The 23,462-nt window shown below is 47.1% G+C and overlaps 2 protein-coding genes across 8 annotated transcripts; both read right to left on the minus strand.

Annotated features, from left to right (window-relative positions):
* Nucleotides 1–1,620: 1,620 nt before the first annotated feature.
* Nucleotides 1,621–9,110, minus strand: AUNIP (aurora kinase A and ninein interacting protein). Of its 6 annotated transcripts, none has more exons than XM_034753770.1 (5): nt 8,988–9,110; nt 7,676–7,779; nt 5,471–5,609; nt 4,877–5,030; nt 1,621–2,923 (listed from the first exon to the last, which is right to left on the minus strand). In XM_034753770.1, exons 3-5 carry the CDS (start codon nt 5,561–5,563, stop codon nt 1,878–1,880), a joined length of 1,293 nt encoding a protein of 430 aa, XP_034609661.1. In that variant the 5' UTR covers nt 5,564–5,609; nt 7,676–7,779; nt 8,988–9,110; the 3' UTR covers nt 1,621–1,877. The 6 variants fall into 6 exon arrangements, with proteins under 6 accessions (XP_034609661.1, XP_034609660.1, XP_034609665.1 ...); XM_034753769.1 differs by having other exon boundaries at nt 5,471–5,661; XM_034753774.1 differs by having other exon boundaries at nt 5,471–5,599; nt 8,988–9,104.
* Nucleotides 9,111–14,667: 5,557 nt separating this feature from the next.
* On the minus strand, nt 14,668–22,454 carry PAQR7 (progestin and adipoQ receptor family member 7). 2 transcript variants are annotated; one of them, XM_034754183.1, is made up of 3 exons: nt 22,342–22,442; nt 20,689–20,803; nt 14,668–17,829 (listed from the first exon to the last, which is right to left on the minus strand). In XM_034754183.1, exon 3 carries the CDS (start codon nt 17,784–17,786, stop codon nt 16,728–16,730), a length of 1,059 nt encoding a protein of 352 aa, XP_034610074.1. In that variant the 5' UTR covers nt 17,787–17,829; nt 20,689–20,803; nt 22,342–22,442; the 3' UTR covers nt 14,668–16,727. The 2 variants fall into 2 exon arrangements, with proteins under 2 accessions (XP_034610074.1, XP_034610073.1); XM_034754182.1 differs by lacking the exon at nt 20,689–20,803 and having other exon boundaries at nt 22,342–22,454.
* Between the last annotated feature and the right edge of the window lie 1,008 nt (nt 22,455–23,462).

Genomic DNA, 23,462 nt, shown 5'->3' on the forward strand with positions numbered 1-23,462 from the left:
TGTACACACACAGACAATCCTCTGCTGTGACACCAGCTGCTGAGTCAGTAGGGAAGATTAGCCCCCTTTCCCAAAATGCATCTGTATCCACGCATCTGTGGACATACTTTGTCAGAGGAAAATATGGGAACCTGGTCCCACATAATAGGAACAATATTGGATCAGCTATTGCAAGTGATTGCACTTTTGTGTAATCTTCCTGCCCTCTACTAGCATGCTGCCTTCGAATGGGGTGAACTGGCCTCTCTCTCCCCTTACATTGCAGGCACAAATGTACCCAAGCCAGATTCTTCCCTACTCTGGCAGTGTGACCAGTGGTGGAAAAACCACACTTCAAGTCCAGATTCACTCCTGCAGCTAGTAACTGGCTCAGAGAGGGGGGAGGAAGCTTGCTCTGTTAGAACCCCCTGCTGGTAGGGCCAGCAAGAAAAGTCCTTACTGTGGCAGTTGTGGGGCCCTGCAGATTATGAAGCCAGATCTGGCACTAGAAACCTTGAGACTACCACTATTTTGAAATAAATAAACCTGCCACTGTACTCTCTTACTTTATTTAAGCACTGTGGTGGCAATCACAACTAGCACTGACGGTCTAGAATCCCACCCTGCACACAGCTACACCCTTTGGCTTTCAGTCTGAAATGCCGGTTGTGTACATCTCTTCCTTCTCCACACCAGCTACCTTTGGTAGGGATGGTACAACTACACTTTCTGATGATGATTTTTGATTTGGCTATTGAGCCAAGTAGCTTAATCCTATTAATTTAATGAAGGGACTGATGCAGTAAGAGATGTATAGGTGACAGCTGTGCCCCTTAAGAAGCATTATAGCTTTCTATATAGCACACATGCTCCCTTTAAGTCAAATTATTATTCTGTTGTTATAGTAACATAAGAATTACCATACAGCAGAACAGGGGTCCATCTAGTCAAATAACCAGTACCACATGCTTCAAAGGAAGTTGCAAGCAACTTAGTTCCAGTCCTCATAACACCTGTCAATTAGGGATTACCCTATATGCTGAAGCAAGAGGGTCTGTGTCCTTTACAAACTTTTGTTTTTAAATAATCCCAGGGCTGTTCTTAGCTATATACATGTCCAGTCCATTTTTGACTCAAGTTCTTGACTTCAGAGACATCTTGTACCACTGAATTCACACCACTTGAATGGGCAGCTGAACCTAAATTTTGGGGGGCAGATAATCCACCTGTAGATGTGTTGTGAAACACTAGACTACACAGCATGGGTCCTCAAGTTTGTGGACTCTGGGGAGCTGATGTTGGGAAATCTTTAACTTCAACTTCCAAGCTGTTGAGCCATCTTGCAATATTCAAATCTTACAAGATGAGTGGGAATGTTCTAAATCAAGGGCAAGGTATCTTTTCCCTTTAAGTCTTGAATAATAATGGACCCTTATTCCTCAACATGTAGGATTGAAGGTACCCTTCATGCTTCCTTTAATATAGACCCATCACTAAGCAGAGCCTTGCCAAACATGCAATTTTTGGTGACTCCCTCCCAAAGAGATTATTCACTCAGTTGCAATGTGTGACAACATGGTGCCTGTGTTCATCTGAACAGGGCATCGGAAGGAACAGATGTGGAAACTTGATTATAACACATTTTACGATAAAATGATCACTTTATTTGCACACATCTCTTTTTAGTCAAAGACAATCCATGCAGAGTAAGTAGCCTGTGTGTTTGGGTCTATACCACTCATAGCCAAAGGCCGTATATGCAATGTGTACATTTACATAGTCCTTGTATCTTTCTTAAAAAAAGTGATGCACTGTGTAGGCTTCAGAGGAATTTTCATGTACATAAAAAAAGTCAATTTTTCAGCACCCTGTTTACTCAGAAAAAAATTACTACTGAATCAGTGTTTGATAATTCTGTTTCCTTCTGAATCCTCTGTGAATAACAAATCATAACATGACTCAGGCTCACATAAATTCATGGCTGTAGTAGCTAACGGAGTCTTGTCCCGTGCCCCTGAAGAATAAACCTTAAAGCAGTCCACAGAGGGTGGGCTAGGCGTCCTATGGACAAAGTTGGTTTTGTCCTGTAGATACTTTTTCTGCAATGGTGATCTGACACTCTTATAGAAGCACTGGTGAGAAATGACTCTGTATCCCTCTGAATCCTGGGTAAACAACTGTGTGGTAGGACTACTCTCACTGGGCCCCTGCTCTTCTTCTGAATCAGCCATATTGTGACAGTTTCTTGTCCAAAAGGCAGCAAAATTTTGACTACTGTCTCTCAAAAGCTCTGCTTTAGTTGTTCGCCTCTGGGATAGAGGATAATTGGTCTGCTGGCCTTCATTACCCTTGGGTGCAGGACACACATTCTCAACCTCTGACAAATCCATAAAAGAAATTCCACCAGGGGGCAGGTTTTTGCATCTCCTCCTACCTTGCTTCAAGTGTGTAGGTTTGAGACCCACTCTAGTTCTCCCCCTCTCAGAGCACAAATGGCCCTCTTTCTCGCCTATAAAGTAACTCTCTCTCTTCCTTGAAATTATCCCATTTGCTACAGATATTCTTCCAGTGAATGAGTCATCTGAATTCCTGTGAGCTAGAACCCTATTTCCCTCTGAATCCTGGGTGAAGTTTATGGAGAGAAAGTCTTCTGTCTCACCAGCAGAGGTCCTTGCAATGGCTGTGCACTCACTCCTGCTGTTAGACTGTGCTTGTGGAAAGGTATAGTTCAACAGGGGAATGTTCAAGCCTTGTGTGTTTTGTACAAGCAGCTGGCTACATTCTTGAATGTTGTCCTCCTGAGGGCTCAAGGTTGGGGCCTGGGCTTCCTCTAACTTAGCAGCCCCAGAACTCTTCATAGAGGAGGCAGCCAAGAAATCAGAGCCTTTTCCTTTATTTGACATAAGAGGATGTGTCTTTAAGTTTTCTTCATCATCCTTTTCACCTGGAAAAAACAATGTACTTGAATAAGACAACACAGCTGATATGCAAACTCTTCAAACTCAAGATTAGCAACCACACAATTATGCCTCTCCCAGGCTTGATTTAGACAACTCTACACTGTCCTCCACCCCTCCTTTAATTAATTTGGACACAACCAGACTCTCTCCTGTTTCACAACATCCTAATAGTTCTACCTCCTTGTAGAAATTAGTGAGATGGCTGGCGCAATATGTAAAGCAAGAAGATGATAGTCAAGCAAGTTCTGCCTCCCATGAGGGAGAAGTGAAGTGATATCTGAGCAGTTCCAAGCTCCCCTTGATGCTCCATCTCTTCTTCAGGCCTCCCCCAAAGAGTCAAATTCCAACTTCAGTAAAGCCATTCCACCAACTTAAGTTCCCCTTACACTTTCAATAGGATGTGCCTTTTAACAGTTATGTAATGCCTGTTTTCCACCCCTAAGGGGGCTGCAGTGATTTTGATGACACTGTATATTTGTGAAGTGCTTTACCAATGAACAGTTCAATAGAAATTAAGATTCTAATAAATCTTCCTCCGATACAAAGTGGTCTGATTGCTGTTTAGTGATTAACTACTGGAAGATGCTTCACTTCTTTATAAATTAGTGATGCACAAGGAATTAGAAAACTGAACTGTAAAATTTTCCAGACACCTCGTCATCTCCTTGAAGGGAGCAAAGAAACAACAGAATCCGTCTTCTGCTTTTGAAACCATTTGAAATAGTGTAATTTCTACATCCTACCCCAAGATTCTAGCTTTTTCTCCATTTCAGAATAAAGAGTTAATATTTACACAGCAATAGAAAACTCTGTAGAAATTACTGCAGGGAAGTCTCTAAATCTTGCAATAGGAATCTATAGTGAATGAAAGGATAGTAGCCTTCATACAGAAAATCCACAGGGAGCAGGAAACAGCACAAAGCATAAGCAGAGGTTGAATGGCACTACTACAAGCCCTGCCCACTAGAGACAAATAAAATCAGACTCATAGTAGTGTGTGCAAGTGTTTAAAAAAATATCATTCAAGATTAGTAGGCTGAGCTCCCCCAAGGCCATTGTTGCGCTCACTCCAACAGCCAGAGCACACAGAGGTAAAAAGCACTTTTCATCATAAACTGAGCCATGGCTTAGCTCGCAGTCAGCATTTCTGAGCTGAAATCCCGTTAGATAAAATTCAATGACACTAGATGGACCCAGTTGACTAAACCAATTAGAGATGTGTCCACAGTATGAGTACACTCCTTCCCCTATCATCTCCTCTCAGCTTCAAGACTTCAGAGTTAACATGCTACCCTTCCCAACAAAGGTCCCGATCCTGTAGCCCTTACACAGCATGATGCTCCTGTTTAAATCAATGGGAGTTTTGCACAAACAGTGAATTGTAGCATCAGTTCCAAATTTATAAAAACCACACAGGATGAATTGGACACCTAATTCTTTTAGGTTAATCCCAGCCTTTAACATTTGTAGGGAATACAATCTGACAAACGTGGGAACGGATCTGAATGGTCTTTGTTCATTTTGGGTCAGATTTGCCCATCCCATGCTTTTTAGCCTCTGATCTAATTTAGGCTACCTGACAGAAGCAATGCTGGAAAGTGTCCAGACTCCAAACTAAAGTCCTAAAGGCATTCTCTGTCTCTGCCCACGATAAATGCCTTGAAATGAGACTAGGTGGATTTTCTGTGCTGTCAGGAAAATAATGTATGTATGTATGTATGTACGCACAGAGATTTGGTCAATCTTTCTAGTGTACTCTGAGGAGGAAGACTCCCCAGCCAACAAGCCATAATTTTTAGCCAGGTTCTGTGAATATTAACCTGATCCTGAATAAGTAACATATGATGTAGCATGATACGATAACGTTTCACTGTAACTTCGCCATATTAAAAAGGGGGGTGTGTGTGTGTGTATTTGCAAAAATTGTTCTACAGTACCTGTTGGTTGAATGCTGAAGAACGAAGAGATGGTAGTTTGCCTGGTGTATGGCTGAGAAAGTCTTGTCTGAGTAAAATTAACTGAAATGTGACTATTATAGTTCCTCTCAAGAAGTGGATTTGGCATGTTTGAAGTTGGCTTCGATACGAGAGTCTGGGTGGGGAGAGAAGTGCTAGAGTGAATTTAACTTGTCAACAGTGACATAACTCCCCTCTCCTTGTTATTCCCTTTATCTCCTTTCATCTACAGTTGTACCACACTGCTTGAACAACCCTCTTCCCCAAGAAGCCATATTTCCTACCTCTTCACCTTTAAATCCTTCCTTGCTTCTTTGCACTGCTAGTCTCTGTTAAGATACTCCCCACTTGCACATCTGAGACAATTCAGTGATGGCTCATTTAAAAAAAAAAAAAAGGGAGAGATAAAATGCTCTAGGCTTCTTCCTCTGCCAATCTCTCTTGTTCCCATGCTATATCTCCTCATGTGAGCCCTCTAACTTAGATTTTAATCTCCTGAGGGTAGAGAACATTGTGTACTAGGTTTGTAAAGAGCTGTACAAAGCTATGACATCACAAATAGTATAGATTTATTACCTGTATTTTGCGCTTCTTTAACTTTGCAGTGTCTAGCCAGATGCCACAAGTCTCCAACTGCTCAGCAGTGCTTCTTTTTCGTACACATTTCATGGCTGATCCTTTTTCTGTATACAAATAATGAGGGACCTGCTGCAGCCTGAAATAAGAAGGCAGGCTAGAGCATCACCAGCAGTGTTCTTGTATATGTTCTGTGCGAGAACAGGAACAATTTCCAGTGCAGTAGTGGAAGAGTGGGCAACAGGGATATGAAACTGACTCACTGTGAGACCTTGGGCAAGTTATTTCATCCTTTGCATCTCATTTACCAAAGGATAAGTTGGTAACTGCTTGGAAAGCCCTTTGAGATCTACTGTGTAAGTGCCAAATAATAATTATAATGATGATGTGCTTTGTAACTGGCTGCTTGTAAAAAAATGCTTGCAGCTTCTCTTTCACACAGTTCTTAGCACATTTGGATTTATAATTGCTGGAAACACTTGAGGCTATGGCTTCACTGCAAAATTAATAGGAGTTATCTACACTGGAGTTAGCCTAGCTTGAGTGAGAATGGCCACATGGTGGGTATGTATATATTGCAATAACTGGGATGTTTCATCTAGCTAGCTCAGGTCCCAGAGCAGCAAAACCATGGCAGCACTAGCTGTACAAACCTGCCCAGAAACCTGGATAGTTACTTGAGGGTGGTGGGACTAGTCCACACTGAAGTTTATACTGCTTTTGCTTCACTGTTCCAGGACCCAAACTACCTAGCTCAGGTATGTCTGTTCAAGCTGCAGTCACACTCCATGACTGCAATCCAGACATACCCTGTGAAGTAGCACAGGAGCTGCATGTCTATACTGGTCCTGCATGCACTGTTGTGTTTTAACAGGGCCACAGTGAATGGTCAATAGCTGATCTGCAGGGAGGAGATGAGACAAGGGCCTATGGCCCAGGGCAGCGAGAGAGAAAGGGGCATAGGAAGGCCAATAAGGCTCCATCAGCAGCTCTTTAATGACCTGAAAATGAAAAAGGAATCCTACAAAAAGTGGAAACATGGACAAATTGCCACGATGGAGTACAAAAAGTAGCACAAGCATGTAGGGACAAAATCAGAAAGGGTAAGGCACAAAAGGAGTTACATGTGCCAGGAGACATAAAACCCAATAAGAAGAGATTCTTTAAACATATTAGGAGCAAGAGAAAGATGAAGGAAAGTGTAGGTCCTCAACTTAGTGGGAAAGGAGAGCAAATAACTGATGACATCAAGAAGGCTGAGGTGTTTAATGCCTATTTTGCTTTGGTCTTCACTGGAAAGGTTAAGGGTGAGCAGATACTCAACACAATTAATATTAACAACAAGGGGGAAGGAACATAAGCCAAAATAGGGAAAGAACAGGTTAAAGAATATTTATATAAAAGTTATATGTATTCAAATCGACAGGGCCTACTGAAATTCATGCTATGGTTCTTAAGAAACTAGATGAAGCAATCTCTGAACCTTTAACAATTATCTTTGAGAACTCATGGATGATAGTTAAGGTCCCAGAAGACTGAAGAAGGGGAACAAAAAAGACCCAAGTCAGCCTAACTTCGATACTTGGAAAGATGCTAGAACAAATTATTAAACAATCAATTTGTAAGTACCTAGAGGATAACAGTTATAAGGACTAGCCAGCATGGCTTGGTCAGGAAAACATGCCAAACCAACCTAGTTTCCTTCTTTGACAGGTTTACAGCCTAGTGTATGGGGGGAAGCTGTAGAGGAGAAATATCTGGATTTTAATAAGGTTTTTGACACAATCTCACATGACATTTTGATAAGCAAACTAGGGAAATGCAGTCTATATGTAATTACTGTAAGGTGGGTGCACAACTGGTTGAAAGACCACATGCAGCATGGTTTTCAATGTTTCACTGTCAAACTGGGAGGACGTATCTCATGAGATCCCTCAGGGGTCAGTCCTGGGTCTAGTAATATTCAAGGTTTTCATTAACAACTTGGAAAATGAAGTGGAAAGCATGCTTATAAATTCTGCAGGTATCATCAAGTTGTGAGATGTTGCAAGCACTTTGGAGGACAGGATTAGAATTCAAAAGGACCTTGACAAATTGGAGAAGTGATTGAATTCAACAAGATGAAATTCAATACAGATAAGTGCAATGTATTTTACGTAGAAAGGAAAAATCAAATGTGAAATTACAAAAAGGGAAATAACTGACCAGGGTGGTAGTACTGCTGAAAGGGAGCTGGAGGTTACGTGGAAGACATGGGCGGTAACTGCCCACTCTATTCAGCGCTGGAGTACTGGACCCAATTCTGGGAACTGCACCATAGGAAAGATGGGGAGAAACTAAAGTAAGTCCAGAGGAACACAACAAACATGATAAAAGGTTTAGAAACCTGACCTATGAGAAAAAATTAAAAAAACCTGGGCACATTTAGTCTTGAGACTGAGGGGGTACGGGATAGGAGCCATCACATATGTGAGGGGCCATTATAAAGAGACAGATTGCTCTCAGCACCCTGTGAAGGCAGGACAAGGAGTAATCGGCTTGCCGGGCAGCAAGGGAGATCTGGGCGAGCTGGTAGGAAAGCTCTTGAACTCCCCGGACAGATGCTAAGGGAGGCGGGGGACTCCCCATCGCTGCAGATGTTCAAGAACAGGCTGGATAAGCCCCTTGCGTGGTCTGCCCCGAGCCCACTGCTGCTTGCTCCCAGCCCTCCCCCATCCACTCCTCACCCCCAGCCTCCCAACTCACCTCACCCCCATCTTCCCTACCCCAGCCCCCCATCCACTCCTCACCCCCAGCCCTTCCTGAACCCCCCTGCTCTGAGCCTCCAGCCCTCTCCCATCCACTCCTCACCCCCAGCCCTTCCTGAACCCCCCTGCTCTGAGCCTCCAGCCCTCCCCATCCGCTCCTCACCCCCAGCCCTTCCTGAACCCCCCTGCTCTGAGCCTCCAGCCCTCTCCCATCCACTCCTCACCCCCAGCCCTTCCTGAACCCCCCTGCTCTGAGCCTCCAGCCCTCTCCCATCCACTCCTCACCCCCAGCCCTTCCTGAACCCCCAGCCACTCCGCACCCCCAGCCTCCCAACTCACCTCACCCCCATCTTCCCTACCCCAGCCCCCCATCTGCTCCTCACCCCCAGCCCTTCCTGAACCCCCCTGCTCTGAGCCTCCAGCCCTCTCCCATCCATTCCTCACCCCCAGCCCTTCCTGAACCCCCCTGCTCTGAGCCTCCAGCCCTCTCCCATCCACTCCTCACCCCCAGCCCTTCCTGAACCCCCCTGCTCTGAGCCTCCAGCCCTCCCCATCCGCTCCTCACCCCCAGCCCTTCCTGAACCCCCCTGCTCCTCACCCCCTGCCCCCCATCGTTCCTCACCCCCATCTCCCCTACCCCCCCGCCCCCAGCCCTTCCCGAGCCCCCCTGCTCCTGACCCCCAGCCTCCCAACCCGCCTCCCCGGGGCTCCGAACGGCAGCGAGCTCCCCCGCGAACACCCCTCACAGGGGCCCCGACTGCTCCTCTCACCCGGCCGCGACAGGCCGCCCCCGCCCCAAGGGCCCGCGAGCAGCCAGCGCGCGCCGGGCACCAGCGGCCAACGAACTCTCCCACCGAGCAGCTCCCGCTTCCCGCCTCCTCCCCACAGCCGGCACGGGGGGCGGGGGCTGGCCGGGAGACGGGCCAATCACAGCGGCCGGCTGCCGATACACCCCGCCCCCGCCCCGCGCGGCCGCAGCTGGGGGCGGAGTTAGACTCGGCTCTCCGCGCGCGCCCGGCGCCCCGGTCCCTAATTGGGCGCTGCGGAGCGAGGCGTCCCAGGGACCCTCCCCCTCGTGGCTGCGTCCAAGGCACTCCCCCCCCCGCCGCCCCCTAGTGGCAGAGCTGTGCGTAGTCAATAATCATGCGGGAGGGCGAGGTGTTTGTCAGGCCGCATGCGTATGTACAGCACCGAGCACAAAGGGGTCCTGTGCACGTCCACACTGCGAGCAGTGAATAATTACAGGGTGGGGCCGTGGGGCGGCTCTCTGGGCAGCTGTACCCAGTGGTACCAGGTCCCGCCCTGGGAGCAATTGAAGGAGAAGGGGTGGCAGATAGCTCTTTAAGGGGAGGGATAGCTCAGTGGTTTGAGCATTGGTCTGCTAAACCCAGGATTGTGAGTTCAATCCTTGAGGGGGCCACTTGGGGATCTGGGGCAAAATCAGTACTTGGTCCTGCTAGTGAAGGCAGGGGGCTGGACTTGATGACCTTTCAAGGTCCCTTCCAGTTCTAGGAGATGGGATATCTCCATTAACTTAGGCAGCAGCTGCGATAAGCCTCTGGAGGGCTCAGCCAGGACCGCTATGGGGGAGGAGGTAGGTGGGGAGGCAGGACGGAGCAAGGTGTAGCCTGGGAGCACTGAGGCTCTAGCATGGTAGTGCCCAGGCCTCCTAAGCATGGCCTGACCCCCTCGCACACGGTGCTGGCTGCTGTACAAAGAAACCCATTCTGCCTGAGTTCCATCCTGCTCCCCCATCATCATAGAATTATTTACTATGCATTGTGTGGGGGGTGCTCATGGCCCAGCCCTGCCTTGTGCTACTTGCTGTACAAATGCACTCCTCCTGAGATTTCCCCCACCCAGTGTGTAATTATTTACTATTAATACTGTGGTAGCCCACAGGACCCCCCCACCCCCCAAGCTTGGCCCGGGACCCCATCGTACTAGGAGCTGTACAAATAATGGCAAGATTGACTAGAGTTTAGCTTCACCCACACAGCTGGAGTGTGGCACAGCCATCATCATGCCACTGGGGGGCAGAGGTCTAGACCCACACACTAGGTTTGCATCTGCTTTTATTCACTCCATTTAACAAAGGTTAAGTTCACCCCACAGCAGAGGGTGATGAAGCCCCCACATCTTGTTAAAGCTTTCAGCAAGGCAGATGGTCATGCACATGCTCTCTGCCTCAAGGTGAATTTCTCTTCCACACGATGGGCTAGCTATGAGACAAATGGCTCTTATTTATTGTTATAAACGGGCAACAGACAAAGCCAAGCCCATCGCTGCATAAAGATGGGAGGGAGGAATTTCTCAATTGCTTTGCAGATTGGGTAAGGGGAGAACATTTGTAAACTAGGAGTTACAAACTAGCACCCTATTCCTGAAGCCTGTTCCATCAGGGTGGATCTGTGCTCCTGTCTAACCCAATTATCCTCTACTGCGGGTCCATCATCATAGCACCAGTAAGAGGATCAGGGCAGAAATTTTTTCTTAAAGCTACTTGATTTTTTAAAAGTTTGTCAGAAACATTGCACCTAAAAACGCAAATAAAGTGAAGTGTAAAGGGGAAGTTTTGTCATATGTTTACGATTAATGGCCTTGGGGTTTTTGTACTCAGCCTATTGCAGCAAGATACCAGATCCTCTAAACAAACACACAGTATTAACCTGATTAGATCTAATGTAAACCCACTCCGCTGTTGTTTCCGCCACTGGATGGAACACAAATGCTGTTTGTTATATGATGCAGCAAATTGGAATCTAACATGGTAGATTAAGAGGGCGAGACAAGGTGGGTGAGGCAATATCTTGTTGGACCAACTTCTGATGGTGAAAGAGACAAGCTTTTGAGCTCCACAGAGCTCCTCTTCAGGTCTGGGAAAGGTAATCAGAGTGCCTCCCAGCATCTTTTCCATATGTGAACAAGAGCTCTGCAGACCTTAAAAGCGTATCTCTTTCACCAACAGAATTTGGTCCAACAAAAGATACTACCTCACGCACCTTGCGTCTCTCTTATTCTGGGACCACCGACATGGCTACAACCACACTACAAACATGATAGATCAAGACAATTGCAAAAGAAACAAAGCTGAATTGCACAATCTTTTTATTTTGTGCGTACCACATATAACACAGGATCGCCCAGACACTGCCTGAGGGATACCCACATAAATGCTATGTGCCTTTACTGGGGCTTTGATTCCAGCCTGTCCTGATTCCCTTATCAGTTATGCTGCTCTGGAGCTGACACAGCAAAGTAGAGGATATTTGACAATAGAGTTTGGTCATTTGAACTGATACCTTTGCCAAACGTTATGGCTTGCCAGTTTTCACACCTCCTAAGCATGCCGGATATTGCATGTTTGTAATATGGTCACTGCTGCAGACGCTATGGAAGCTGTAATGTCATTCTGCTGAGCTTGTGACAACAGAAAAGACCGTTCATGTAGTTGCAGTGATTAAGAACATGGCAGAGCTTCCCAACTTGTTCAGGTAACAAGACCAGTTTGCCAGACTACTCCCACCATCGTACTAGCTGGTGACCTCTCCCCACCCTCTTCGGCCTGCAGCCAGCAACCTCTATTGCCTTCCCTCCCTTAATAGGCCACCCAGTCCCCACCCGTGCTCTAGAGCTGGTGTGAGACCTGCAAGTCACTCCTGGCAAGATACAGCAAACAATGAAGTGGATGGTGATAAGGCACTGGGACCAGGCACAGAGGCTGAGTTCATCCTGAAGACAGTGAAGCAGTTGGCCGCAAGGCAAAGGGAGGCTGATTAGCCAATGGTAAAGTTTGAAGTACTAGTAACTATACTTTCAGGGATCATTTCTATAGTTTGTAACTAGAGAAGTGTAGCCGAAAGTGTCTGACCTCACTGGCAGTGGGCACCACCAAGCTATGCCCATGGGAGGAGAGGGACACAGGCATCGTTATAAAGCAACACCTGCCCGAAGCCTGTGGAGGCATTTACCCCACTAAAGCCCAAGTCATCAACCACATTCTGCAGCAACACGACGCATGCCATATTTACAATGGCCACAGGGCCCTAATAAAGGGCACAGCTGCTCAGGCAGCCTCCCTAGCAATCGTGAAGCATAACCCCTTAGTTACCAACCTCCGTTAGCCCAAAACCTGAGCTAAGGGCTCTACACCTGGGAGGGTAAACTCAGGTGCAGATGAACTGATTGGGGGGGGGGCTCCAAAGTCAAGGACTCTTCACTGAAAATGCTTTGAGCTTAGCCACTCCCCGCCATCCTGGGTCCAGCCCTAGCGGCTGTTAATGAAGCACCATGGCTGAGCTCAGCGACAGGCTGAACTTGACCCAGTCAATGGGAGTTGCGGGCATGCAGAATGGCACTGGATCAGGCCATTAGGTACCACACAGGGCTTTACGGATGGACACCTAAGACAGCAGCGGCAAGTGGTGCTAGCAAGGCAAAATCATCCTCAGGAGTGTAACTCGTCACTGTTATTTTTACTCTTGCCTCCTTTGGGGAGTAAAAAACCCCCAAGTTAACATGCAGTTCCTTGGGCCAAGGATGGAATGTAAGAGCCGCAGGAAGGAATGGCCTGCGGCATAAACAATGACGCACCAGTAACATCTGCTTTGAGAAGTACCAGCCGGAGCAAGGGGGCTGACTCCACAGAGCTCTTTGGCAGCAGAAGAGCCTGATCACACACAGAGGCTGCAGATGGGTCAGGACAGGAGAGGCATCATAGCCTCAAAGGACAAGGAGAAGCTTAGTATCCATGGAAGTGTTTAAATGAACATCATGACCTGGGAACGTCCCACACCAAAGCTCAGATCCGAATACCCTCAACATTTAGGGGATGTTTGAAACCTTCACTCGAATCTGGGCTTGAATTTTACACATTCCCCCGCCTTTATACCTAGCCCGAATATGCCCAAACTAGGGGGGCTGTTTAAAATCTGGCTCCTAATTTTCATGGGCCTATTTCCAGTTGCAACAGGGCTGAAGATAAACTGCACAAGCTTTGCTGTGCTGCATTCAGTCCTGCTCCTCCTGGGACGGCTTGGCCCTTCAACACAATGCAACCAATCCCATGTGCTGCCCCATCTGGGGCAAACAGCAAAACTGCTGCAAGTGAGAAGATATAGTCCCCATCAGAGCAGGCACCGGCCTGCCTGTGGTGCTGCAGCAGGTCTTACGGTGGAAGCTAGGAGCATTGGAGACATTGCTCACACTTGTCAGATCTTGTTCTTCTTGTTGCTCTAACAGCTCCTCTGTGGCTGACCAATTAACTCCTACAAGGAGGAGTTCAGCAACACAAACTCTGCTGCCAGCAAGATGTGCAACCAAACAACGATCCATCTCAGCCCTGCTCCTGTCAATAGAGGTTTGGCCAGAGGTGTGGCAGCAGGATCAGACCCCCAGGGCTTCTTTCAAAGCCCACCAAGCTATTGTCTACCTCTAGGCATTCCCTTCCCTGAGTTTTTCCAAGGTGAAAAGTAGCCCAAGTGTTTGCAAATCAGTGAAATAATTTTCAAGGAAGCAAAGCTTTTAAATATGTCAAGGAGTGATCTCTGGTGAAGCACAAATCTTTCCTGACCATCGGTGATAGGCCCTACCCTTCACCCCGAACCAGGCAGCCCCAGTCTGGGAACATCAACACAGCTTGGGCTGATAATCCACATTGACTGATCTAGTCTATTCATATGACATATTAAAAATATTTTAATAGTTTAAACAAACTAGAGATTGGTCCAAACCAAAGCGGATCCAGACTTTGAGACTTTGATTCCTGTCACAAGTTGACTCAAAATCCTAGATCCAAACATTGGAGAAGTTCAGATCCGGATCCTTCCCCATGTTTGGGAGACACATGGATGTTAGTTTGTTGCCATTCTAAAATCTTAGAGGCAGCGAAATCCTGGATCCCCCACTAAAGTAAAGATAAACTAAAATTCAAACTACATCCTAAGGCTTTTTGTGTATCAATAGAGGAATAAAATATTTACATTCAGAAAACATCATCTACCAAGAGGACAAGCTTTAAGGAGAACTGAAGTCAACTGGCTCGTTCAAACTCCATATTGTTCATGCTGGTGTGAAACTCCCTCACTTCAGGATTTTAGGAACATAGCGGAACCCTTCAACTGGGTTGTGGGGGACACAGAGCTGGTGAAGTCACTCCTCTCCCACTTGAAAGGAGAGGGAGAGGAGAGAGGCACTGACGCCTGTTAATTATACGATTCTCTAATATTTGTTAACATGTACACAGTGTCTTTCATCTTCAAAGCACTTTACATAAGAGTTTGGCATCTGAGCCAGAAAAGTCCATTGGGGGCTGCAAGGACTCAGCACCTCCCAGGATCGGCTCCTGGCTCCTTGCTTAGGTAAAAATGGCAGAACAGAAATGCACTGATCCAATAACTTTAAATATGTGAGTTGTGCATCTTAAAGTCAGTTGGTCCGGTAAGCTGTCTCGTTAGCCATTAGAGCTCTCCAATGAAATTTGTGTTGCTTTAAAGAACTATGCGTATGGCCAATGCATTTATTTAAAATACTGTTGACTTGCCGGGACTTGACTTAGGCCCTGAGTAGTTTATGATTCCTCCTGCAGCCCTCACTACGCCAACCGGATCAGGCAGCTGGATTCTTTACATGGCAGCAGACTCCGGCCCCTGGAAATGACAGCTTTCTGAAACCGTTTTTCCATGACCGCTCTTCAAAACGGTTTCAGGTGAACCTGCTTTGCAGGCTGCTGTAGCCCAGCTTAGACAGGGCAGAACATTTATTGTTTACCCTGGTTATTGAAAACCATCTTCGGGAGCAGCCGAAGTAGCCAGGTTCCTGAAACCCTTCCAGACTGGACAGAGTGAGAAAGCCATTTCAGGACTGGGTCAATTTCGTCACTGTGGACAAGGCCTTAGTCTAGATCAGTGAGGGCACCAGAGGAAAGAGAAACCGGGAGGAGGGGGTGGAATGAGATCAGGTCCTGGCAGGAACTGGAACCAATTTTAGAACCAAAATTAAGTCTAGATTCAAATCAGTCGTTTTAAACTTTTCTGTTCACCCCACCTCCCCCACTGTCCTTCCCACCTCCCAGGCCAGAATCTTGGATCATCTTTGCCTCGGCTTTCTTTCTCCTCCATAGCCAAATTCTTGCTAAATCTCAATCACTGCTTCGTCACTAACATCGGCCCTTTTTCATTATCCCAGCTGCTGCAGCCCACACCCCCAGCTAAATCCCCCTTCCCTTGAACACAATCATCTTCTCCTCACTAGTCTGTCCCCAAAGCTGCTGCTAAAGTCATCTTCCTGCCCTCCACCACACTCCAGCTGCTTCAGCCCAGCCCCCCCCCAATCTTGAATCTTTCCCATCTCTGGCCACATCGAATCTAGGCTCCTTGTACTCACCAATCTTGCCCCCCACCTATCTCTCACTGCTCGCATGTCCCCTTCCTTCTGCTCCTTTTCCCACCCGCAGATTCACCTCTGCATTCATGCGCCCCCGTGCCTGGGACACACTCTGGCTATGTTTACAGGAGTGTCTCTCTCTTTACCACTGTTGCCAACGCTGGTGTAGTGACAGTGGTGGCAGCTGTAGTACAGACTGGCCACCGGTGTTTTTATCACCCAGATCAGGTCTGCAAGACACAGTGGTTAAAACACCGGTATTTCGTTTACAGTAGCACTCACATTATTGTTACCTGCAATGGAACTGCACCAGTGGTAGCAACAGAAGGAATTTTTAGGGGTACAGGGCCAGTATAGACAAAGCTTCCCTCTTCTCAGTGGCCAACTGGCCTCTTTCCTCCTTCAGATCCCACTTAGAAACCCATTTCTTCCAGCTATCCTTCCTCCCTTCTCCTCTTCATCATTACTGATAACCTCCTCCTCTCTCCTGACAGGGCCTTGTCTTCAGTGTATCTTGTCTTATTTAGATGATAAGGGCAGGCCACATGTCTTTCTCTGTGTGTAAAGTGCCATGTAAAGTTACTGTGACCTGAACAGAAAAAAAATGTTTGTCTTGTCCCCTTGTTTGCTTCTCTGCAAAATGTAAAGACAAGCTGGACTTGTTTTTTCTGTCTTAACTTCTGCCTGAGAAATATCAGGAATGTCAGAGCTGGCCACGCCTGGTTTTGCTAGAAGACTCACTTAGGATCTCAGCTGTGCAAGTCAGCTTTCTCAGCCCATAGATGCCAGGGCAGCAGGAGGCATATTTAGCAAAGAGAGCGTTGCTCCCAGCTCTTCATTGAGGCCTTCTAAAGACAGGACCTGAATTTCTAAGGCAGAAAATAAGTAGAAAAAGAAAATGTTTTAACACTTATACACACATACACCTTTCCAGGTCTTCTTTATACATCATAAAAAACCCCAAAGAGCACAAACTCCCAGCATTTTCCCTTTGCAGATCACTTAACAATAGCACATTTCCAAGCATTCCATCACTCTTTAAAATACAGTCCACAGCCAGATTGTTATGGTGGCATCCCCTCAAACAGCCAGGTTCGGAGAGATCAGGAGCTTCCCCTCCACAGCTTTCATTCTCCTTTGCAGTTCAGTTTGCACTTCACTTTGCTGGTCATGTAAGCGGCAGTGAGGAGGCAGCAGGCTATGGTGAAGAAGCACAGGGCAGAGAAATTGTGAGTCTGGTCACCGTGCAGACTGGTGTAAATCTCCCTTCTTGACTCATAGTCCAGAGCCACCGCCTGCACCTGGGCCAGGGTGCACAGCACCAGAAACACGTGGAAGATTTGATGCCCCTGCCCAAAGAAGTGACATTTCCCAGGAAACCATTTCTCTGGATAAGGGTATGAGAAGAAAAAAGCACCGATAAGGAAAAACAACACCTGGCATTTGTGGTATAAAAGGGCTGGATCCGCCTGCTCGGAGGGCTGAGCTGTATAGAGCCGGTGAATTACTGGGCTAATATCTAGAGCATACGCCAGACCCAAGGGCATTTCCTGACACAGCCTGCTCAGATGGCGAGGAAGTTGGTGGTATCTATATTTAGCATAACAGGAACCTGCACAGGATAACCACGCTAGCAAAACAGCTCCTGGCATGTAAAACCCCATGATCCTTGCATGCCAGTCTGGCTCAATGGTATAGTAATAATGCACCAAGGCACTGCTGTACTGGTAAATGGCTACTCCCACATAGTCCATGAAAAAAAAGCTATAATGCCAGAACTCTGATTTGGCCTGGAGGAGGTGAGCCAGGGAGCTGAAGGTTAGGTAGGTGATAGAAGCAATGACAATGATGAACAGGGGATGGGCATGAGGATCGCTCACAAAATCCACCGTCTGGGAAAGCCGCTGGAACCTCAGAAGCAGGATCAGAGCAGCCACGAGGTGAGTCCAGACGTTGACAGCTTCGTTGTGCTGCTGGAAAAGCGTCAAGAAGTAATACTTCCAGGTCCGGTTGAGGGGTCTGTAGCCGGTGTGAATGTAGGGTTTCCAGAAGACCTTAGGCACATCTGAGGTGCCCACAGTGCAGGGAGGCGAGGGGAACGCCATTTCCAGCAGCCTGGGGACCTGCCAAAGCTGCTGCACATTAATGAAAAGGCGGGTAAGTTTTTCCGGGACAATGGTTGCCATGACAAGGAGACCGGTACACTCAATTGCTGCCAAGTAAGCAAACCTTCATAAAGACAAGAAAGGAAAGTTTAGTTTGGTTTTAAGAGCAGCATTATAGGGGATCAACATGTAGGGTTCGTTTTTTGTTGTTGTTAAATCTTAGCAGATCTGCTTATCAGAGATAATGTTCTCCTGACATTTACAATAAATGAAGAATGAAAAGTAGCATGGAGGGTTTCTTTTGTTTGGGTTTAAACACTATTATTTGTATTACAGCAGGGCCTAGAGGCCACAAGCAAGTCTGACCCCCATTGGGCCAGGTGCTGTAGAAATATACAATGAATGACAGTCCATGTCCCTAAGAGCTTAGAAAGCAAAAATGGCAAGGCATAACAGGAAGAGGAGATAAATGAGTGGGAGGGGGTGAGGAAGATTGGATAATATCTAAATATAGTAGGTGGTGCACAATTCTTAGCTAGTGATCACTAATCTTCACCTGCTTAGCCAGTAGCAGGTTGTGATGGCCCAAGCCCCAACATCCTGGACAAACTTGTAACTCAATTAGTTACGTTCCACTCCCCAACCCTCTACAAATGGGATTCAGCATCCCCCTTCATTCCCTGTCCTAAATGCTTGCATAGTGATGCTGTGAGTGGTTAAACAGCTGGTGTGTTCTACCTCAGAGGGGGCTGCATTTTAGAGTTGATAAAGTGTTCTAAGTCTTAGCTGCTTTTTGCAGTTCTTAATTTTCCATATGGCCTTATAAAAACACTAGTTACAAAACACAAATAGTCTAAACACATCATTTAGATTCCCTAACACATCTGTGGGCGCAAACTGTTATGCAGTTGCAGTCTACTCATAAACTACTGTCCCTGAGGAGACAAAAACCAGACTTCTTGGCTCCTTTTATTGCATTCACACTGGCCTTGGAAGTGTATTAAGAAGACCCTATTCTAGGCTAGAACGTTTTTTAAAATGTTTTGTCTACCCTAACTCTACTTGCTAAAGCCTTGTTTAAACACAAAGTTCAAACTCCATTCCAGACCCAGTGCAACGGGGCATGTCAGATTAACTCTTACATTTCAGACATGAAACCATTGGAACAGCTCAGGGTACAGCTACACTCTGGTAAGAAACCACACAGCGTGTCTCATAGCCCAGTAGAGTTGCCAACTTTGGTTGGATGAATTCCTGGAGTTTTCCTCACATGACATGATCTTTAATGAAAGATTAATCTTTAATTCCTGGTGACTCCAGGACAATCCTGGAGGGTTGGCAACCCTAAGCCCAGGTCAGCTGACTGGGGTTCATGGGGCTCAGGCTGTGGGGCTAAAAATTGCAGTACAGACATTTGGGCTCAGGCTGGACCCCGGGCTCTAAGACCCTCCTCACTCTTGGGGGTCTTCAGAGCCTAGGCTCCAGCCTGAGCCTGAACATCTACACTGCGATTTTATAGCCCGAGTCATCTGACCTGGGCCAGCTGTGGCCATGATGACACGGGTCTTTTGTCACAGGGTAAATGTACCCTTAGACAAGGTTGGCGTATTATTTATTATTAATTATTATTATTATTACTGACCGGCTATCATTACCTCTACATCAAAACAGATACATGGCCCCCCCAGGCTGATAGCTGAAGATGAACCACATGCATTCAGATGAAAAGATTGCTTTCTGCTCAGCTTCTACACTGCATCCCTTTCCCCCACTGTCTGTCTAGAAGATTATTTAGATTGTAAAATCCTTGAGGCAGGGACTGTTATTCTAGGTTTGTTCAGCAATTAGCACAATGAGATCCAACTCTGTCCAAAAACGACAGAACAAGGAGTAATGGTCTCAAGTTGCAGTGGAGGAGGTTTAGGCTGGATATTAGGAAAAACTTTTTCACTAGGAGGGTGGTGAAGCACTGGAATGGGTTACCTAGGGAGGTGGTGGAATCTCCTTCCTTAGAGGTTTTTAAGGTCAGGCTTGACAAAGCCCTGGCTGGGATGATTTAGTTGGGGATTGGTCCTGCTTTGAGCAGGGGATTGGACTAGATACCTCCTGAGGTCCCTTCCAACCCTGACAGTCTATGATTCTATGATCCTTGGTTGGGCCCACTAGACCCCATTGTGATATTGAAAAAATAAGCTTGGGGACAAAATAATATTTCCTAGTCTGTGCAGGTCTGATTAGTGCTGAAATCACATTATATAAAAGAATTCCAGGGTTCGAGACAGAAAACTCTTGTGGAGGCAGCCTCTAAACTCCAAGCCCAAGAAACAAGGGGGGAGGGATAGCTCAGTGGTTTGAGCATTGGCCTGCTAAACCCAGGGTTGTGAGTTCAATCCTTGAGGGGGCCACTTAGGGATCTGGGGCAAAATCAGTTCTTGGTCCTGCTAGTGAAGGCCGGGAGCTGGACTTGATGACCTTGCAAGGTCCCTTCCAGCTCTAGGAGATAGGATATCTCCACTAATTTAATTTAATTTAAACCCAAAACAGTGAAGGCTAAGAGGGCCACGCCTAAGAAGAAGTGAAATGACATGAGATACTTGCCATGACCCCCGCACACACACTCCAAACTGCTCATGCCACCCTCCTCTCCTCCAGATGGGAATCACCAGAATGGGGAGGATGACAATGGAATGTGATCACCAGCTTCTTCCACCCTCCAACTAATCCTCAACAAAAAGAACTGAAACCATCCTGATCCCTGCTCGGGAAGGCACGGGCAAGAAGGCAGCTGCACACATGCTTCCTGACTCAAACACATTATGGTCACGTACATTAAGTGATAGAAAATCTTCCACGGTTTGGTAAAAACCTCAAGCCTTGTCTGCACTGAGAATATGTCCTGATTCCAGCCATCAGTGTAGCTGCACACCACTGCAAACCCCAGGTGGAGACAAGGAAAGCCACGATTTGCATGGGTAGTGCTTACCCAACTCCAAGCTATATTGGTGGATGGCTGGTTCATCAATTGCTGGAATCGGTGCAAATTCCCAATGAAGCTAAGGCCCCACTTTGCTACATTTTAGGAGACACTGCTCCAGGATCTACAAGGCAATAAAAATATGTATTTGAAGCAGTGGTAGTGCTTGCTAGGCATAAGCAGTCTAAGTATTTGCTTAGGGCCCCCAGCAGCTCAAGGGTTCCCCGATTTAGTATTACACACAAAGTACCATTCATCTTATTTAAGGTGGACTTGTTAACACAAGTGTGTTAGTATGTGTTGTGTCAGTATATTTTTTTGGTTTGTGGAAATAATGCACTTAGTATTTTTTAGTGGGGGCGGTGAGAAGGGACCCAAAAATATTCCTGTAAGTTAGCATCACCTCTGATTCAGAGCCTTAACAGTAAGTTAACAGTAGCAAGGAAATATATCATTCACGCTATGACCTTCCATGTGGCCAAACAAAACAGAAGATAGGAAACAGGTAACAGCTTAAATCAGGCAGCCCCAAGACTGGTTGGGCAGCACTAATCTTTCACTAGTGAACTTCTTACAACATAGTGGGAGCGAAGAAATAATAAGGGCCCTGTATAGTACCTAGGAAAATACCAGATTCATTTACACTCTTAATCAAGAACTTCTACGTACCTAACTAGATTGCAACAGTGCTGCACCAAATACCCAGGTCACCTCCAGGCGTGCAACAGTGCCATAAACTAACTCTCCCACGATGGATCCCTGACTCATATTCAGTAGCACTTACACCGGTAGTCCATGGAGTGCTACTTAATGTAAAGGTTGCAGCATCTGGCCCTCAATGTTTACATGTGTATTTGCTTGTGTATACACATGTAAACATCCTGTCAAAAGCGCAAATAAAAGTGGTTTTATTTTAAATGTTAAACCACTATGTGGTTTCTTTTAAACTGGGGCAGGATCAGCAAAACTCACTTCCGTTGCTGGCTTAAACTCCGTGTCCCCTGTAGGGATCAATTTCACCTCAATTGAATTTTTATCTTATTTCTCAAAGTTCTGAAAAACTTTTGTCAGACAGGCAGAAACTGATCCAAAACAGAGCTGTGATTTTTTTGTACTTGGTTGTGGGGACTGCGTCCGCAGGACCCAGCTATGTACAGGTGTCAGACTCCCCTAAAACTCAAGGGCCAAATTCTGCCGGTGTAAATCCGGATTAGCGCCACTGAAGTCAATGGGCGTTCAGCCACATAACCGAGAGCAAACTCTACCCCCCGCCCCATACCAGGATCCCTTTACGTGCCATAAGGGGACTCCAAAAGGCTCAGGGGACTGGGGTTTCTGAGAATTTCCTAATATTAGGATCTATAGGATTAGGGTCCGCCCAGGAGTATGCAGTACCAGGGCACCCCAGCAGTCTCCAGGTACCCCTGAGAGATCTCTAGCTATTAGGGTTTCCACACAGGGTACCCCATTTTCTAGTGCCCTAAGGTTTTAAGTATTGGGGTCCCCTACAGATTCCTACGATGAAGGATGCCCCAGGGTGTCCCCTATGGATCCCTGGTATTAGGCTTAAAGGCTGTGGGGGATCTCGGAGGTTTGTAGTGTTAGAGAGGTACCCACCCTTCCCTAAAACAGCTCAGTCCCTCCCTTGCCCCGCTCAGGTACCTGCGAAGCTCGAATTCCCTCGGCCCGTGTCCGATCCTCCTGGCTCTGCCCCGCCCTAGTCCCAGCGGCACCAGGGAGAGAGAGGGGAGGAAGGGGCTACCCAGTCCGGCACCCCGCCCCTCTGCAGCGGCCGCCTCCCCAGACAGACCCGCCTTATCTGCTTCCCTTCCCCACCCATCTGGCAGGGACGCCCGTGCCTCTGCGACCCAGGGACCAGGCCGCTGCAGCGAGGGAGCTGCGCCACCTGGAGGCCGTAGAGACCTGAAGCTGGGGCAGCCGGGCGGGTGAGATGCCCGGGCGGGGGGGCGGAACGGGGCTGCAAAGAGAAGATACCAGGAGCTGAAGGTGGCAGGAAAGGGCTGCGGGGAAGGGCCGCCCCCTGTAGCTCTCCCTTTTTCTGCTCGGACACTAATTGCCCTAAGACATTATTTTGAAACCAGCCGTTTTAATCGCAGCCTCAGGGTGACTGACAAGGACTAAATCTGCCTCGATCAGGCATGGGGGATTAGGGGCGTTTCTAGAAATCGGAGTGTTTAAATTTTGCAGGATGGGGAGGGGATTTAAGATCCTTGAACCTTCCCCTTTGCCCGTGGCTAGCAGCCCCGTCAGCCTGTATTTTCTCCATGCAAACGAAGTGACCATTGCATTATTACTGACACCTCTTTGTTTTCAAACAGGCAGCTTCCACAGTCTAGTGAGGGGCACTTGCCTTCCACCTGAACACACACGTCTCCCACCCTCCCCTATGGCAACCCCAGTCCGGATCCTTCTCAAAACCGTGGCAATCTCCCACGTTTCCCAGCCCAGCTGAGCTATCACATTACAGCGATGGCTTTTCTGGAACCCAGTATGCTGGGGCAAACTCTTTTCACTGGGTTTTTAAATATTGATTAATTAAAACGTATGACCATTGTCTTTACATGGCGATCAACATCCAATCACACTGGTGTAGCTTCGGATCAAGATTTAAATAGGCCCACTCCCAGGGACACCTGCCTTTCTGCACCCGGTTCTTCAATAAAATATAGCTCTATGATATGAACCTTAGTGTGGCACTTTCCTGCAAATTCCCTGCTGTTTTCATGACACAGCGCTATTTGCACCCCATCTATAAAATAGGG

The sequence above is a fragment of the Trachemys scripta genome, chromosome 20 (genome assembly GCF_013100865.1).
Source record: "Trachemys scripta elegans isolate TJP31775 chromosome 20, CAS_Tse_1.0, whole genome shotgun sequence".
Taxonomy (NCBI): domain Eukaryota; kingdom Metazoa; phylum Chordata; order Testudines; family Emydidae; genus Trachemys; species Trachemys scripta.